The 18,431-nt window shown below is 46.4% G+C and overlaps 1 protein-coding gene across 1 annotated transcript; it reads left to right on the forward strand.

Annotated features, from left to right (window-relative positions):
- Nucleotides 1-985: 985 nt before the first annotated feature.
- adam15 (ADAM metallopeptidase domain 15) lies at nt 986-17,829 on the forward strand. The gene is made up of 23 exons (XM_061081096.1): nt 986-1,478; nt 3,714-3,805; nt 5,528-5,604; nt 5,916-5,994; nt 6,138-6,214; nt 7,061-7,328; nt 7,455-7,520; nt 7,875-7,946; nt 8,025-8,194; nt 8,275-8,359; nt 8,458-8,606; nt 8,698-8,875; nt 9,806-9,898; nt 9,978-10,173; nt 11,375-11,483; nt 11,568-11,763; nt 12,052-12,129; nt 12,221-12,332; nt 12,419-12,572; nt 13,695-13,797; nt 14,830-14,898; nt 16,980-17,140; nt 17,290-17,829. The coding sequence occupies exons 1-23, from the start codon at nt 1,346-1,348 to the stop codon at nt 17,339-17,341; spliced, it is 2,769 nt and encodes a 922-aa protein (XP_060937079.1). The 5' UTR covers nt 986-1,345; the 3' UTR covers nt 17,342-17,829.
- Nucleotides 17,830-18,431: the final 602 nt, after the last annotated feature.

Raw genomic sequence — 18,431 nt, forward strand, 5'->3', positions numbered from 1 at the left:
TGTAATCCTGCTGAACCCAGACCTGCTCAGGTCACACTCGCTCCCCTCTCACAGTTTGAAAACACACTTATTAACTTCTGAAGAGCCGACACAAAAACATCGGACAAACATCGGAGATACTGTACTGTAACAACATATATTCTAAATAGTTCAAAGCTAATTCTTGTTTCTTATGTAGTGATAATGTGCAAAAGTCAGAATGTCCCCGGTTGGTGAGATGGTTTTTCAGTTTGAATCTGATTTACTTTACTGCAGGAAGGAAGATTTACAAAACGTGTGTGTGTGTTTGTGCTTTCCTCAAATACCTGTGTCAACCCTCTGAGGTGTGTAAATACAGCATCCAGCATATTTTCAAAATAAAATCCATCTGTCCTGCACACAGTAAATAAAATGAAGCTGAAATATCTTTGATACCAACACTGCCACCTTGTAGAGATGACGTCATTTAAAGTCAAAGTCTGTGCAGGAGTGACAGTGGAGCCGACGCATCGAGCTCCCGCCCACACACCTGTCAACCAATCAGGAGTCAGTCTCATCTGTGAATCATCACGTCTCCGCCTGTTTTTATATCAAAGAACTGATTCAACACAAACTGATCAGAAACACTTGAAAAAACATCAGTGAGATGAGAACGAGCTGAAAAGACAGAAACATCTTTGACATTTATCTACTTTGATTGTTTTACTTTGGTCCGTGTCCCATCTGCTAACATGGAGGAGGTTTGAGATCTACACTGCAGTCAGACACCAGGGGGCGATCCAGATGGTTTGGCTTCAGTTGAGGGAACTGTTGTATGTCTTTATTTACACTGAAAAGCAGGTTAACATGGATTATAAATAAATGCTCAATTAAATCATGAACTGAAATCTTTTTTCTAATGTAAATGTAACACGTGAAGGTTCATAGACCTTTACTTTGAAGGCAGGATTTGCGGTACTTCCGGTATGCCTACCGCTACTAGCTCCGGTAAGCTTCGCGGAGTTTCTCCGGTGCTGTGCCGCCTCGGCCCCGGGAACATCCAGTGGAGAGTCCGGTGTCGATCAACCACAACCCGAGCGAGTCCGTGCGGTGCTAACGGAACTTTTAACCCCAGAAAACTACGCAGATAGGACCGAGGACCGGACGGGATTCCTGCTCCGGTAACCGAGTTCCCGGTTCCCCCCCCCCCGACTGTGGTCCGGTCCAGCGGACGCTCGGACCCGCTCCGCCCTGCGGGTCACCGGGAGGGGAACACCATGGAGTGTCGCTGGAGCCTCCCTCCGGGCCGGGACACGGGGAGGTAACGCGGGCTCACAGAGCCTCGTCCCGGCAGAAACCTGTGGAGCTTCCCGCTGCCGCGGAGACGATGAGCGGAGCCGCCGCGAGCTTCCTGCTGCTGCTGCTCAGCGGCCGCGCTGCCCTCACGGGCTGCCGGTCCCTGAACGCACCGCGGTCCCTGAACGCACCGCGGGACGCTACCGACGGGCTGAGCGCGACAGGTTCGTTACCGGACACCGGGAGAAGTTCCTGGCTGCAAAGCTACTCAACTACTTTACTCAGGTTGACAAATTCGTGTGTAGACAGACAGAGAGATACAAATATTTCTTTACTGATCCCTGGAGGGAAATTCAAATGTCATATTATATACATTGAATTATATATATATACACAATATAATACGAGGTAAAAATAAACATCCAAGAAAAGAAAATACACAAGCAAACTTAAGATACAACAGAATTAGAGATGAAATAAATAAGGGGGAAAGGAGGTCGTGATACTTGTTTTCAAAGAATAATGCTGGAAACATACTGATGAAATTATGACATTTTGTTTAAAATAATTATTATATTACAATAATAATGGCAAAGCAAACTATTATTATATTAATTGCAGTAATAATACAGTAGCAATAGTGTAGTATTAACACAGATATAGATAGATGGACTTTATTGATCCCAATTTGGGAAATTGTGTTACTGCAGTATGTCATGGGCAGGTGTCTGTCCACTGGGTGTGGACAGGGTGCTGGTGTCTGTCCACTGGGTGTGGACAGGGTGCTGGTGTCTGTCCACTGGGTGTGGACAGGGTGCTGGTGGTTGTCCACTGGGTGTGGACAGGCTGCTGGTGTCTGTCCACTCGGTGTGGACAGGCTGCTGGTGGTTGTCCACTGGGTGTGGACAGGGTGCTGGTGTCTGTCCACTGGGTGTGGACAGGCTGCTGGTGTCTGTCCACTGGGTGTGGACAGGCTGCTGGTGGTTGTCCACTGGGTGTGGACAGGCTGCTGGTGGTTGTCCACTAGGTGTGGACAGGGTGCTGGTGTCTGTCCACTGGGTGTGGACAGGCTGCTGGTGGTTGTCCACTGGGTGTGGACAGGCTGCTGGTGTCTGTCCACTCGGTGTGGACAGGCTGCTGGTGGTTGTCCACTGGGTGTGGACAGGGTGCTGGTGTCTGTCCACTGGGTGTGGACAGGCTGCTGGTGTCTGTCCACTGCATGTGGACAGGCTGCTGGTGGTTGTCCACTGGGTGTGGACAGGCTGCTGGTGGTTGTCCACTAGGTGTGGACAGGGTGCTGGTGTCTGTCCACTGGGTGTGGACAGGCTGCTGGTGGTTGTCCACTGGGTGTGGACAGGCTGCTGGTGGTTGTCCACTGGGTGTGGACAGGGTGCTGGTGGTTGTCCACTCGGTGTGGACAGGCTGCTGGTGTCTGTCCACTGGGTGTGGACAGGGTGCTGGTGGTTGTCCACTGGGTGTGGACAGGGTGCTGGTGGTTGTCCACTGGGTGTGGACAGGCTGCTGGTGTCTGTCCACTGGGTGTGGACAGGGTGCTGGTGGTTGTCCACTGGGTGTGGACAGGCTGCTGGCTGGTAACAACGGACCCCCGGACCCTCCCATGTTGTGAACCTGTGGACTCAGATATCGGAGAGAATATAAAGATGATTGGAAATCACTTAAGTTCTGTTACTGTCGTGATTTGACTTCATGAAATACTGTTATGACGACAGCGGAGCCTGATTCTAACTGAACTGTTGAACTCTGAGCTGTCCTCCTGTAATCAGATTACTCTGCAGGTGGGTTAATGTCAGTTGTGAACAGGACGATTGACTGTGAGTGTGTGTGTGTGTGTGTGTGTGTGTGTGTGTGTGTGTGTGTGTGTGTGTGTTCGTGTGTGTGTGTGTGTTCGTGTGTGTGTGTGTACTTGTCTAATCTCTTGTGATCCTGCTGCAGTGACTCTGAACAGAGCCACAGAAACAAACTCACATTATTTAATTGATTTGTTATATTTTCCAGACAACATAATAGTGTTATGTCTGAAATGATTCTGTGATTTGTTGATTTAAGACACATGACCTTTGCTCTTTTTTGAGCAGTAACATCGGTGTTCGGGGTCACGTGACCTCTGAACGTTGTCTCTGTCACAGCCTGTGCGTCACATTTTAATCATGTGCCTTTAATTCATTCCTGTCGCTTTGTGTGAAATAAAACTATCAACGCTCATGATGACACAGCGTAAACACAGCGGACAGGAAGATGAACGAGCTGATGGCTAAGACGCAGTTTGTAAACGACCTTGACCTTGACCTCTCCTCCCTTCCAGGCCTCTACCATAGAGGAGGAGGAGCTTATGCCCTGTACTGCAGCCAGCCACCATGGAGCGATTGAGACACTTGGCATCATTTTTTGGAGCTGTTATGTCGTCCATCTTTATTTATGTCTGTGGTCTGTGTCCCCAGGTGTGGACAGAGGGTGGCGCCCCCTGCTGGAGAAGACCCGTCCCTTTGTACTGGTGGACGGACAGAGACGGAGCCTCACTGAAGCGTTACAGGTCAGAGAAACAAACTACTTTCTGTTACTGATGTTCCCCTACAACTTAACCAGTATATAACTGGTTAATCAATAATTAATTAACTCAAACTTTTATTTTAAAGATTAAACAATGAATACATTGTTTAATAAGGATCATGTTCAACTGGAAAATATTTTAAGAGGTTGATCACAACATCTTAGGAATCATTCAGTTTTTCCATATAAATATCCTACATCCTCTGCTTATATAGGAAGACAATACCATCCCCCAAAGGAGGGTGATTTATATATATATATGTATATTTATACATTACATATTAAAGATATATGACCCACTCTACACATTGGTCGGCTGCACTCACAGGAGCATTTCAAGTGGAACAGTTTGTTCGTGCCATTGTGACGCAAGCGGTCTACAAATACAGTTTCTGTTCATCGATACTGAAACACAACCCAAAGACAAATGAGACCACCAGCCTATAAAAAAGTGTCTGATTTAGAGGCTGGAAAATGTTGCCAGGTGTAACCATAGCAACATCGATGCGTTTTATAACTAAAACATAGGTGAGAGATTAGGCCAGACAGAACGTAATGTCGTCTGGAGGAGGAAGAAGAATTCATCTCTTTGTTTTCTGTCGACACCCTCGTTCATTTCCTCCTGCTTCAGTCGTCCAGGAGGGAACTTCCTGCTGAAACCCTGAGATCTGACCACAGGATGAAGAGGGGGAGGGTGATTAGGGGACGGACACTTCCTGTGCAGTTGACAGAAGCTCTGAGATCATTTCTTGCAGAAATCCTCATGACTCTACCGTTGTGAGAGGAAACGAGTAGGTGGAACGAATAAAGTAAAGGAGGTGTCCACCTAAAGGAAGAAGGAGAAGAAGAGGGAAATGGAGTTCCTCACATTTGAACCAGATGAACATTCAGACTCACGTTCCCTCGCTGAGGTAAACGCCCGATGTCGCCATGTTAATTCAAAGTGACAGACAGACTGCCCCGCCCACAACCCTACATCTGGTCAGCAGCTCTGAGCCCCGCCCACTGTTTCTGCTGCTCTGCTGTCATCTGGAGGTTGGGCGAGAGACATGACCTCACCAGAGAGGGAGAGAGAGAGAGAGATGTGGTGAAAACAAACAAAGAATTGTGGAAAAACATTCTTTAACCATGATGACTAGCTGCTCCGCCCTCCGTCCGTGGTCGACTCCTCAGTGAGGAAAGTGTGCAGGAGCCCTTTGATGTTTCATGCTGAAATACTTATTGAAGCTTCGCCAAGGAGGAAATCAGAATTCATCAACACAACTGTCCTCTCATATTCTCAAGTCTGCTTTCCTGCAGTCCCACTTCCGCAGTCTCAAATCTGTGGTGTCTAGGAAGTGCAGCCTTTGACCTTCGCCCAACAGGACAGCCAGGTGCACTATGTCTCAGAGAGAGGACAGGAGACCGTCTCTGAAAACTCCACAACACTCAACACACGTATGCACAGCGACTTCCTGCCGACCTGAGAGGAGAAAGCGAGGAGGTGTCAAACAGGAAGTGACTCATTACAGGCAGGAAACCACACTGATTGGTTAACAGATGTCTACAGACACTCCCACTAAACTTTATAACAACAATGGTAATAAAACGTATGCTTTGATTTATAGTTACTTTTTCATATGATTCTGTGAACTGTTGATCTTTGCAGCCCACTGAGCGGCTTGTGTCTCTGGACGTTCTTCAGCGTTCTGCTCTTGTGTTTCAGGCCGGTCACCCCGACAGGCTGCAGTGTGGACTGGAGGTGGGAGGACAACTCTTCCTGTTGGACCTGGAGAAGAACCAGTGAGTCTGGAAATGCGGAGGTCTTTGTCTTCTGTAGAGTTTGAAAACCATCAGTCCCTTTCTTTTAATCAATCTGCACCAAATCCCAAACTGTCATAAATAAGAGTCTGATTGTTTTCATCATCAATTAATCTCTGAGAAATCAGTGAAAATGTTAAAGAAAATAGATCCTGGATCCAGTTTCACACCAACATTTAGTGAGTTCTCTTTTCACTCATGTTCTGATTAGAAATCTGCTCTCTAGTTGTCGTGTTTTTGTGAAAAACCTCTGAGTTGAAGTTAATAAATATCTGAGATTTGTGTCTTTGCAGCGACCTGCTGCCTAAACCACCCAACGTCTTCTACTACCTGCCCAACGGAACCGGCGTGTCTGTGACAGCCGACCCTGTGGTGAGTCAGTGAAGGCACCACCTTCTGTCTTTGTGTGTGTGTGTGTGTGTGCGTGTGTGTGTGTGTGTGTGTGTGTGTGTGTGTGCGTGCGTGCGTGCGTGCGGTGTTTCCCAGCTGTGTGACACATGTCATGTCGTCCACAGACTCACTGTTATTACCACGGCAGTGTCAGGGGATTCCCTCAGTCCAGAGTGGCTCTGAGCACCTGCTCCGGACTCAGGTCAGTCACTGTTATTCATCAGGTGTTGATGTCGGAATCAGTTCGACATGTTGGCTGAGCTGAAACCTTATTATCACAAACTGCAGCTACAGAAACTGCATCGGACTCCATTTGTTTTTTCTTGGATTAAGACAGAAAAATGCATCCCCAGCCAAACTAACACAAAATATCAGCTTTTCCTTTGTGTCTGACCGGATTCCTGTTTTCTGTTGGACACACAAGTGCTCATCACAGCAGCTGTCACCTCTTTTTGTTTCTTGACCTTCTCAGCACAAAATGTGAGTGACGACATGAGCATTTCTCTGCAGGTTAAACCGATCTGGATAAATGTGTGCGACCTCTGACCTCTGCAGCAGGATTAGTGGGGTTTACCCAGCAGCTCACGTGAAGAGACCTGGTCCAGTTTGGGGTTTTCAGGGCCGAGCTCCAGAGACTCAGAGACACAAACCACTGTGTCCTGGATTTAAAAAAAGACGATAAACTATTTCCTCACATCTAAAGCTGCTCACATTCTGAACATCTTAGAAATGTTGTTGTTGAATTCCCACTCAAACTGAATGAGTAAAAAACAACTCGCCATTTATGTTTTAACACGGTTCGTTCCCATAGGCTCCTCTGGACCCATCTGGTTATTATCACAGGATAAAGATGATCACCTACTGTAAATAAAGATGGACGACGTGTCTCCACTTCCTCCAGAAATGAAACAAAAGTATCTTCGGATACAAACGCTGCCATCTTACGCTGGTAGTGGTTGAGTTGTGGAGCTGGACACTTCACGTTGCTCCTGTGCACTGACGACAACAGGAAACATGTTTTATAACGATGCACTGATTCCTCCTGTAGAGGCGTCATCGCCATCAACTCCACGCTGAGCTTCGAGCTGACGCCCCAGGAGGACGACCACCATAACCCCCGCCAGCAGGGGGAGGAGGAGGGGGGAGGAGGGGAGAGTGGAGAAGATGGCAGTGAAGGAAGTGGAGGTGGAGAAGGAGGTAAAGAAGGAGTCCATTTATTGTTCTCCACTAGTCCTCTGGAGGGCGATGTTGCTGGAGGCTGCGTGGTGTCACACACCGCTTTCCCCCCGATCCACAGCTTCACTCACACACACAGGGTGAGATAGACCCCCCCCCTAAAGAATTATGAAAAAATGAGACTGCAATTCACTGAGAAACAGCCAATCACAGAGCTCCACGTGCTGTTGCTGAAGCTTGCTCTATCTTCTTTCCTCTGTTTGCAGAAAAAGAGAGACATCTTGTCAGAGACCAAATACATCGAGCTTGTGCTGGTGGCTGATCACCAGGAGGTCAGTGTGGATGTGTTTGTGTGATTGTTCCAACTGACCGAACTTTAGGCAACACAAAGACATAATGTCAGAAAGAGAAGATGAAAGTGAGCTTCCTGAAAACACGTTACACATAACGTTGAACCCATGCACTTCTGAGGGTAGCTTCAGTTAAGAGATGAATATATGACACGTCAGAGGAAAGTAATCTGAAGGTTTTTTGTAAGCAAATCTGAATTAATCACAGTAAAAATTAAAGTAAAAAAATCTGTTTCCCTGCAGTAACGTCTTTTCAACACTAAGTGGCAGCAGTGATGGTAGATCACTGTGTTTAAATGCTGATGCGTCACATAGTTGTCTCTCATCTGCTCTCAGTTCATGAATTATCAGAAGAACAACAACACCATCATCTACCGCATGCTGGACGTGGCCAACCAGGTGGACTGGGTAAGACCTCTGATCTTTGACCTCTGACCTGCTCATCACTGCACCAGGGGAAACCAGACGCTCTCTCTTCTCCTACAGTTCTACCGGCCTCTGAACGTGCGAGTGGCTTTGACCGGTCTGGAGATCTGGAGCGACCGAGACAAGATCCAGGTGGAGAAGAGTCCTACGGACACACTCAACAACTTCCTGGAGTGGAGAACCAGAGAGCTGCTGCCACGCCTTCGCCATGACAACGCCCAGCTCGTCATGTATGACAGGAACAGTTACCAAAATAAAAGCTTCAGTCCTTTCGTAATCATCACGAGTAACGTTTTGTTTTATTGTGCAGGGGCGGGTCATTTGACGGCACCACAGTGGGGATGGCGTCCCAGTCGTCCATGTGCTCCAGAGACAGGTCCGGTGGAGTTAACGTGGTGAGTGGTCAGCTGGTCACCATGGCGACAGGTAACCGACTAATCCTGCACCTCAGAGTCCAATTACCTACAAAACCTTTTCTCTGAATCGGCCTCAGGATCACCTGGTCAGCGTGTTGGGCGTGGCCTCCACTGTGGCGCATGAGCTTGGTCACAATTTGGGGATGAGCCACGACACGGCCGAGCGCCGCTGCTCCTGCCAGAACGAGCCGCGTCTGGGAGGATGCATCATGGAGCCGTCGACCGGGTCAGCACCAGACATCTGAACTGGGGTCAGTGTGGGTTTGGCGAGCGGGCGTGTCCCACTCTCTGAACTTGTCGTTGCGTGTGACCTTCAGGTTCATGCCAGGTCAGCAGTTCAGCAGCTGCAGCGCCGCGGACCTGTCGGTCAGTCTGCTGCACGGCGGCGGGATGTGTCTCTTCAACGTCCCGCAGCCCGACCTCCTGCTGGGAGGACCCCGCTGTGGAAACCTGTACCTGGAGCGAGGGGAGGGCTGTGACTGTGGCCTGCTGGAGGTACCTGTCTGTCTGCTCACCTGTCTGCCTGCTCACCTGTCTGTCTGCTCACCTGTCTGTCTGCTCACCTGTCTGCCTGCTCACCTGTCTGTCTGCTCACCTGTCTGCCTGCTCACCTGTCTGCCTGCTCACCTGTCTGCCTGCTCACCTGTCTGCCTGCTCACCTGTCTGTCTGCTCACCTGTCTGTCTGCTCACCTGTCTGCCTGCTCACCTGTCTGCCTGCTCACCTGTCTGTCTGCTCACCTGTCTGTCTGCTTCCCTGTCTGCCTGCTCACCTGTCTGTCTGCTCACCTGTCTGTCTGCTCACCTGTCTGTCTGCTCACCTGTCTGTCTGCTCACCTGTCTGTCTGCTCACCTGTCTGCCTGCTCACCTGTCTGCCTGTTTCCCTGTCTGCCTGCTCACCTGTCTGCCTGCTCACCTGTCTGCCTGCTCACCTGTCTGCCTGCTCACCTGTCTGTCTGCTCACCTGTCTGTCTGCTCACCTGTCTGCCTGCTCACCTGTCTGCCTGCTCACCTGTCTGTCTGCTCACCTGTCTGTCTGCTCACCTGTCTGCCTGCTCACCTGTCTGTCTGCTCACCTGTCTGTCTGCTCACCTGTCTGTCTGCTCACCTGTCTGCCTGCTCACCTGTCTGTCTGCTCACCTGTCTGTCTGCTCACCTGTCTGCCTGCTCACCTGTCTGTCTGCTTCCCTGTCTGCCTGCTCACCTGTCTGTCTGCTCACCTGTCTGTCTGCTCACCTGTCTGCCTGCTCACCTGTCTGTCTGCTTCCCTGTCTGCCTGCTCACCTGTCTGTCTGCTCACCTGTCTGCCTGCTCACCTGTCTGTCTGCTCACCTGTCTGTCTGCTTCCCTGTCTGCCTGCTCACCTGTCTGTCTGCTCACCTGTCTGTCGGACTCTCCCTGTTGATGCTATGTTCTGATTGGTCAGGAGTGTGATGACCCGTGCTGTGACGCCTCCACGTGTCAGCTGCTTCCTGGAGCTCAGTGTTCTTCTGATGGAATCTGTTGTCACGACTGTAAAGTAAGATTCATCCACTCGCTCACAGACGCCATCTTTGTCACTCACATCAGTACATGACTCTTAGCCCCTCCCTCCTAAGCTGCGAGCATCGGGCTCGGTGTGCCGCGAGCCGATTGGAGAATGTGACCTCCCTGAGTTCTGCACCGGCTCCTCCCCCCACTGTCCACCCAATGTCTTCCTGCAGAACGGAGAGCTCTGTGAGGACGGCGCCTCCTACTGCTACGGAGGAGTTTGCGCCAGCATGAACACCCAGTGTCAGACGCTGTGGGGACCCAGTAAGAAACTGGTTTACTTTTTAAGACACAACCAGTCTATAGTGTCCTAACCCCTAGCCCTGTTCAAAACCAGTCTGTACCCAAATCTGTTCCCAGTTTAAAGTAGTTCATACTGATCCCAAATTGGTTTATAGATGTTTACAGTGATCCAGTTAGTTTACAGTGATGTGAAACCAGTTTAAACTGGTCCAGTTAGTTTACAGTGATGTTAAACCAGTTTGAACTGGTGTACTTAGTTTACAGTGATGTTAAACCAGTTTATTCTGGTCCAGTTAGATTACAGTGATGTGAAACCAGTTTATTCTGGTCCAGTTAGATTACAGTGATGTGAAACCAGTTTGAACTGGTCTACTTAGTTTACAGTGATGTTAAACCAGTTCATTCTGGTCCAGTTAGTTTACAGTGATGTTAAACCAGTTCATTCTGGTCCAGTTAGTTTACAGTGATGTTAAACCAGTTTAAACTGGTCCAGTTAGTTTACAGTGATGTTAAACCAGTTTAAACTGGTCCAGTTAGATTACAGTGATGTGAAACCAGTTTATTCTGGTCCAGTTAGATTACAGTGATGTTAAACCAGTTTATTCTGGTCCAGTTAGTTTATAGTGATGTTAAACCAGTTTAAACTGGTCCAGTTAGTTTACAGTGATGTTAAACCAGTTTAAACTGGTCCAGTTAGTTTACAGTGATGTTAAACCAGTTTAAACTGGTCCAGTTAGTTTACAGTGATGTTAAACCAGTTTAAACTGGTCCAGTTAGTTTACAGTGATGTTAAACCAGTTTAAACTGGTCCAGTTAGTTTACAGTGATGTTAAACCAGTTTAAACTGGTCCAGTTAGTTTACAGTGATGTTAAACCAGTTTAAACTGGTCCAGTTAGTTTACAGTGATGTTAAACCAGTTTAAACTGGTCCAGTTAGTTTACAGTGATGTTAAACCAGTTTATTCTGGTCCAGTTAGATTACAGTGATGTGAAACCAGTTTGAACTGGTCCAGTTAGTTTACAGTGATGTTAAACCAGTTTAAACTGGTCCAGTTAGATTACAGTGATGTGAAACCAGTTTAAACTGGTCCAGTTAGTTTACAGTGATGTTAAACCAGTTTAAACTGGTCCAGTTAGTTTACAGTGATGTTAAACCAGTTTATTCTGGTCCAGTTAGTTTACAGTGATGTTAAACCAGGTTTTGTTGTGTGTCTGTCCTCAGACGCCACCAGTGCTCCGGCCGTCTGCTTCTCATCTGTCAATAAACAAGGAAACAAACATGGGAACTGTGGTCAGCTGAACAACAGATCCTACGTCCCCTGTGGAAACTCGTGGGTGCACACAGTACACACTGTAAACACACAATTTTCAGAGTACTCTGAGAGTTCTGCAGTAACACACCCCCTCATGTTCAGTGACGTTCACTGCGGACGGATTCAGTGTCAGGGCGGGAGAGAGCGACCCCTGCTGGGCACCAACGCAGAGATCCTCACCACCACTGTCCGCTTCAATGTCAGCGACCTCATCTGCAGAGGAACCTTCTTCCACCTCGGAGATGACGTGTCCGACCCTGCCACTGTGGCCCAGGGCACCGCCTGCGGACCCGCAAAGGTCAGCCAGTGCTCCCAGCAGGTCTGGAGGAGATAAGGCAGCAGGAAATAAAAAAGAGGGGTTCATGTTTCGCAAAGATTAAAACATTTTTCTCGCTAACGTTAAACAAAAACATAGATTTTTGACACATTCTCTAACATCACGTGGTGTGAAATGAATGATAATTTGAATTAGAGGAAAAGTAAGAGTCAGCAGAGATTATACACACGAGATTATGTCACAATTATATTTTAATATCACAACATTTTGTCTCAGACATTAAAATGTCTGTATTGTTTTTTCTTTCAGGCCTGTTTGAACCAGAAGTGTGAGGACGTGTCTGTGTTCGGCGTTGACGACTGTCGCAGGAAATGTTACGGCCATGGGGTGAGTGAGGGAAGACTCGACAGATTTGACACTTCACTCACCTGTAAAAAGAATGTTGGTGAGTGTAACGTGCTGCATGTGTGTGTTTCAGGTGTGTAACAGTAATGGTAACTGTCACTGTGATGTGGGCTGGGCTCCACCTGACTGCAGGCACGCCGGTCATGGCGGCAGCGTGGACAGCGGCCCGGCCTCAGCTGCAGCAGGTGGAAATACGGACATTTAAACTGACAACCATGTTATCCCTGACTCAGTTAACCTCGCCCCACTGTGTGTATTTGTGTGTGTTCAGAGTCAGACCCGGTCAGAGTCGCCCTGCTCGTTGTCTTCCTCTTCATCCTGCCAGTGCTCCTCCTCTTCCTCGCTCTCCGCCTCCCTCGTGTGCGTCGGAGTCTTCTCTGTGTCGGACCGAACAGCCCGTTTCGCAAAGCTCGACAACACAACCGGTAATACACACCCGTTTGTGTGTGTGTGAGTGACAGGGAGGGAGAGAACATATTATTATTGTTATTGTGAATGTATTTCAATTTTTTTTTTAAATTTTTCAATTTTTTTATTAATTATTAATTATTGAAGGGATAGACCCCCCTCATCACTATGATGGAGGGGGGTGAAGTGTTTGAGTCCACAAAACACCTGTGGAGTTTCAGGGGTAAACTGTGTCGCAGCAGAATCCAAAACGACTGAAGAAATTTGTGACTAAAGCTTCAGACGTAAAAATAACATGTCTCCATATCTGCTGCTGTGGTGTCAAATGTCCACAAGTCCCGACATTCATATTCAACTAGAAACTAGGTCATTTACACCAAGTTTTTAGCCTAAGTATCCGCTGTGATCCAGGCGGCTCCGGAGCAGGATATCAGATGAAATTCAGACTAAAAAAATGGTGTAAATGTTATTATCACCTAAAGATTGTGTTTATATTTACTTGATAATCTGTCTGTATTCATAATTTTTTTATATGTCTAATGAAATCCATCTAGTTATAAAATAACAACTTTATTCTTGAGAAAAGAGACTTGCTTGATAACTCGTCTCTAAACTTGTGGTGTTTTCTTACCCACAATGCAGTGTTACTCACAGTGAGATGTGGGACTTGGAGTTTGACCATATCCACATCTCCAGGTAATTGTGTACGTGTCGGGTCCTGGTCTGTGGTGGACCCAGTCTTTACTGTCACCTCACTGAAACCCCTTCAGACCCCATCACAGCGCTTCAGGACTTAAAGCTGCACTGATCCACGTCTCACTGAGCTTTTTACTCCTGGTTTAAAATGATGCTACAGTTTCTTTCTGGACCCAAACAGCAGAGAGCATTCTGGTTTATAAAGTCTGAATATTTAACAGTTTTCAGGTGCAGCTTTAAGTGTTTGTTGGACAGGATGGCTTAGTTGGTAATTATTTACCTTTCCTACAGCTCTGTGATCCTTCAGAATTTGTGAACCCTCGTCCTAAACCAGCCGATTAAAATTAAACTGTAACAACTGCAGGTTCATCTCAGGTCTCACGCCAGCTTCTGGGTGAAGATATTAATTTATGAATAACTTCCAGACTGTTTTTGATTTCCAGAACTCAGACGATGGAGCGAGTGGACGACGGCGATCAGGTCCAACCGCCGAGATACCACCTGACCCCACAGGCTGACATCCCCATGACGCCGCCCCACAAAGAGGTAACCAAGGCAACCTCACAAACGCCAACCCTGTCCCTGGATGAAGGAAGAACACATTTTACTGTGTGTGTGTGTGTGTGTGTGTGTGTGTGTGTGTGTGTGTGTGTGTGTGTGTGTGTGTGTGTGTGTGTGTGTGTGTGTGTGTGTGTGTGTGTGTGTGTGTGTGTGTGTGTGTGTGTGTGTGTGTGTGTGTGTGTGTGTGTGTGTGTGTGTGTGTGTCCACAAATACTCCTGGAGTTTCATGGGTAAACAGCATTGCAGCCAATTCCAACACAACTAAAGTATCTGGTGACTGATTCTTCAAATGTAAAAAACATAACATGCCTCCGTTCTGCTCCTGTGATGTCATCACGTGTCCTGATGCTCTGATATTCATATTCAACTAGAAACAAAGTCAGTTACACTAAGTTGTGTAGCTACATCAGTGCTACCGCGCACCCCGTGCGTGCGTGTGTGTGCAAACATGAACGTGGCTCTGAGGAGGATCACAGACACATTAAGGCTAAAAATGACGGAAATGACACCATTTCTATTTGAATATGAACGTCGGGGCTCCCGGACACTTGATGACACCACGGGAGCACAATGAAGACATGTTATGATTTTTCTGTTGTTTTTTTAAGTTTGAAGAACCAGTTACTTCAGTTGTATTGGATCTGCTCTACTGCTTCTTACACCTTTACATTACATGTCATTTAGCTGACGCTTTTGTCCAAAGCGACTTACATTTTTAGTACACTCAGCATTTATGAGGGGCCAGTTAGGGCTTCAGTATCTTGCCAAGGACACTACAGCATGCAGATGGGGAAGAGTGGGGTTTGAACTGGCAACCTTCTTGTTGGAGAACGACCACTCTACCCCCTAGGCCACACCGCCCTGAACACCTGAAACTAAGAAGGGTTTTGTGGACTCAGAAGGACGTGAAGATGTTTTTTTCTTCCTGCTTATAATAACACACCTGCTTGTTTGACCTTTGATATGTGCTCTGCATGTTTCAGCTGTCACTCTGTTTCCTGTTTTCTCTCCAATCAGGTTCATGACAGACCTGCTCCTCCCACTAAGCCACTCCCCCCTGACCCCACCCTAAACTCCCTGCCGCAGGTAACCTCACCTGAACTCCCCTGCATGTGCGTTAACGTTAGCACGTTGCTCTTGCTAACGGGTCAGAGTGTGTGAGCAGTTTGTGTTGTTGTCGTCATATGAACGGTGGGAACTGTGTGATTGGTCGAGAGGAGTTCAAATGATCCGCGGTCGCTCGTGTTGGTCGGAGGTCGAGAACACTCTTCTTCTTCTACTGTTTAAACAGCAACCTGCAACTTGACCCTATACGCAGTTGATTGTATAAAAGAATGAGTAGCTTCTTTATTATAGACCTTGAAACTGAGGAGAAAGTAACGGCACACTGACTCTGCTGCTGTGTCTCTCAGACTTCAGTTACATCTGTAAACTTAGTAAATTAATGTGGAACTAGAAGAGATGGTGTTAAGATAGACACAGAGAGGAGCAGTAAATTACTGATGGAGCCGCAAAATACCGTAAAAATATATCTTTTCATGGTACGAAGTTGTATGTAAAGACTGATCCCAGTCTGTGGAGCTGGTGGAGTTGTGTCCGGTTCCCTGCTGTCTGCCCTGGAAATAATGATTTTCATTTCTTTCAGTGTCTGTATCGACCACTGACTGTATGAAGTCTATAGCAGTGAACCGGAGCAGAAAGACTTTAACACTTTATACTTTTATACATTTGTTTATTCATCGCAAATCATATCGTCATCACCACATTCACCATTATCGCATGTTTACGTAATATCATGCAGCCCTAGTGTATCGTGTGTCTGTGATGATCTTAATCAGTGATTTCATTATGATTCTTCTCACTTTTATTACAAAATTAATAATATAACTTAAATAATAACTTAATTTTCCACAGAAAGAAAATTCAAGAACATGACAGAAAAGAAAAATATGACACCTCATTTTGATCACGACGTTCTCACTAAACGTTCAACACAGTGAAAAACGAAGGTTTATGAAAAAAAAACTTGCTATTAGAAAGTGGCGGCCTTCAGCGACGCGTGCTTTCATTTGAGGTTTGTCCCGTTTGAAATCCTGCCGACAGAAACGACAGGTGAAGTTGTTCATGTTTGTGTGTTTGTTTTTTTTCTCCTTTGCTCTACTTCATTTAATCCTGTGAATCAGACGTTTTGTTTCATTCATCGTTTCACCTCTGACCTTTGAACATTATTCAACTCGTCGTCTTTCTGTCGCTTCCCTTTTCTCTTTCCTCCTTCTCACTAACCTGCAGCAGCTGGTGGGACGACCAGCTCCGCCCAACAAGCCACTCCCCCCTGACCCCGTCACACCTGGACAGGTAGACCCCCCATCCCACCTGCGGGCGCTGAGCGTGTAGCTGCCATGTGTGTAGTGTGGAGAACGGTCATGTTAAAGTGTAGCTCTGACTGAAGTTATCACTGGGACCTGGTGGCGAGATGTGGTTTGAGACGTGAGGCGTTCAGGAACATCAGGAATGTTTCTGAAACGTCAGAGATCTTTTTTACTTCAAAACTAGATGTTTTAAGTTTTCATCTCAGACCGAGAGCAATAATCAGTGATGAAAATAAACGATAATGAAAATAATGAATTGTAGAGTCTGGGGTTAACTACACACTTCCTGCAAATGTTTCACATTAACATTCATGAGGGTTTTAATCTAACCCTAACTCTAGAAGAACTTTAAAATTACTTTATTCTGTCTTTCGACCTTTAAAATCTTTTCACCCACTGACTGATGAAAAAAACTTTGATGACTTCGCCGATCTGACAGAGAAACTTCTGACCAACAATGTTTTCTGGACGTGATCTGGCTAAAAATGAAAAGAACCTGGGTTCCCTCGCTGTGATTGGCTGAGCTGGATTATGTTTTTATTTTTCTAATGCGCCAGAGAACGTACGATGCATAATCAATCAAGTTCAATCAATCAAGTTTTATTTGTATAGCCCACATTCACAAATAACAATTCGTCTCATGGGGCTTTAACATTGTGTGACATCCTGGTTTATTTTAGCATAAGCTAAAATAAACCATCAATAAATAAGCTCGGTAGTTTCACATTTTAACGGTGCAGTTTCAAAAAGATCAAAATCATTTTCTCTTTCCTGACGATGTACATTTTCTCTCTTCAGGTTCCTCTTCCAATCAAACCTATCGTGCCAAACAAGCCCCGCCCCCTGGCGCCACCATCCCATCCCCACCTTCCCCCTCTCCCACCTCAACCCGCTGCCTGCACCTCCAACACCAAAATCCCACCGCACAGCACCGTCGCACCTACAGGGGTTTCCAAAAGGTACGACTCTTTGATATTCAATTTGATGTGTGAGATGTCGGGTTAGGTGATGTCGGTTCGAACAGAAAAATGTACAAATTACAATAGAACAAAGAAAAAAAATGAACGTGAAGCTTAAACCTTAGAGCTTCATGTTTGTTTGTGTGCAGACGACCTCCTGCTCCTCCCACTCGACCCACCAACCCTCAGAAGCTGCTTTGAGCTCGATGGTTGCCCCCCCCCCGGACCTGAGGAGGACAAAGACAATGATGATGAAGACTTTACATCATCATTACTGGGTTTCTCATTTAAATCCTTCATGAACTCACAGAAACTGTCTGTACATGTTAGTGCCTTGCTCAACAGCACCTCAGCAGTGGACACTTAGGAATCAATCCTGCGACCTTTGACCCCACTGGGTGTGTCAGAAGTCAGCGTCCCCTGGAGGCTCAGGGGGTCAATTGCCTTGCTTGAGGACCCAGGAATCAAACCTGTGAGTAAAGTCTGATTTACAGAGTAGTTACCAAACTGTGGGGCAGCGCCCTCTGCAGGTTCCTGTGAAAAATGTCTTTAGTTAAATAACAAAAAGTTGAGGATTTTATTTTATTATCAATTTTAGACTTTTTCATAGCATCTAACAACCTGATAATATGTCAGCACTGTCTTTTTGGAATGTTTTACCTTGTTGATAAAATATTTCTTTAGTTTTATATTGCAATTATATTTAGACTTTTTTTAAACTCTTGGCCACGATACCCTAACCTCTTCTCACTCACTGACTGCTGGAATCAACTTTTACTGCCTTCACCGATGTGACAGAGAATCTTCGGACCAACAATCTTTCTGGACGTGATCTCAAAAGGAACTGAAGTCTTAACCAAAGGCACCGGTTCTAACTTGGTTCCCTTGCTGGGATTGGCTGAGCTGGATCATGTTTTTATTTTTCTATCCTGCTAGAGAACATACGCTGCATCAGCTGTTCGTGACGTTATGCCAAAGATGAGCGAGATGTGTTAAGTGTGGATGCAAAACTATGATTTTGAAAAAGGACGTGTGGAATTTTACTTCCTTCAAACTGTTTGTGACTTGAAACAAACACAAACTGATTTTGTTCTATAAAACAATGTTTTCAGTGTATAGCTTCCGTCAGAATCGATGACTCGTCAGTTTGCCTTTGTCCACACTCGTGTTCCAGCTTCACTCTCTACATGTCAAACATCACGTCCTAACGTTATGTAGATATATTTTATATATTTTTATTTACACTTTATTTAGTTTTATACACAAACCGTTTGAAATTAAAAGAACATCG

The sequence above is a fragment of the Limanda limanda genome, chromosome 11, assembly GCF_963576545.1.
Source record: "Limanda limanda chromosome 11, fLimLim1.1, whole genome shotgun sequence".
Lineage (NCBI taxonomy): Eukaryota > Metazoa > Chordata > Actinopteri > Pleuronectiformes > Pleuronectidae > Limanda > Limanda limanda.

Coding starts and splice junctions, on each gene's coding strand:
- adam15 (XM_061081096.1), top strand. CDS start 1,346: ATGAGCGGAGCCGCCGCGAGCTTCCTGCTGCTGCTGCTCAGCGGCCGC. Junction 8,360..8,457: donor GGTCCGGTGGAGTTAACGTG/GTGAGTGGTCAG, acceptor AATCGGCCTCAG/GATCACCTGGTCAGCGTGTT. Junction 17,141..17,289: donor CCTACAGGGGTTTCCAAAAG/GTACGACTCTTT, acceptor GTTTGTGTGCAG/ACGACCTCCTGCTCCTCCCA.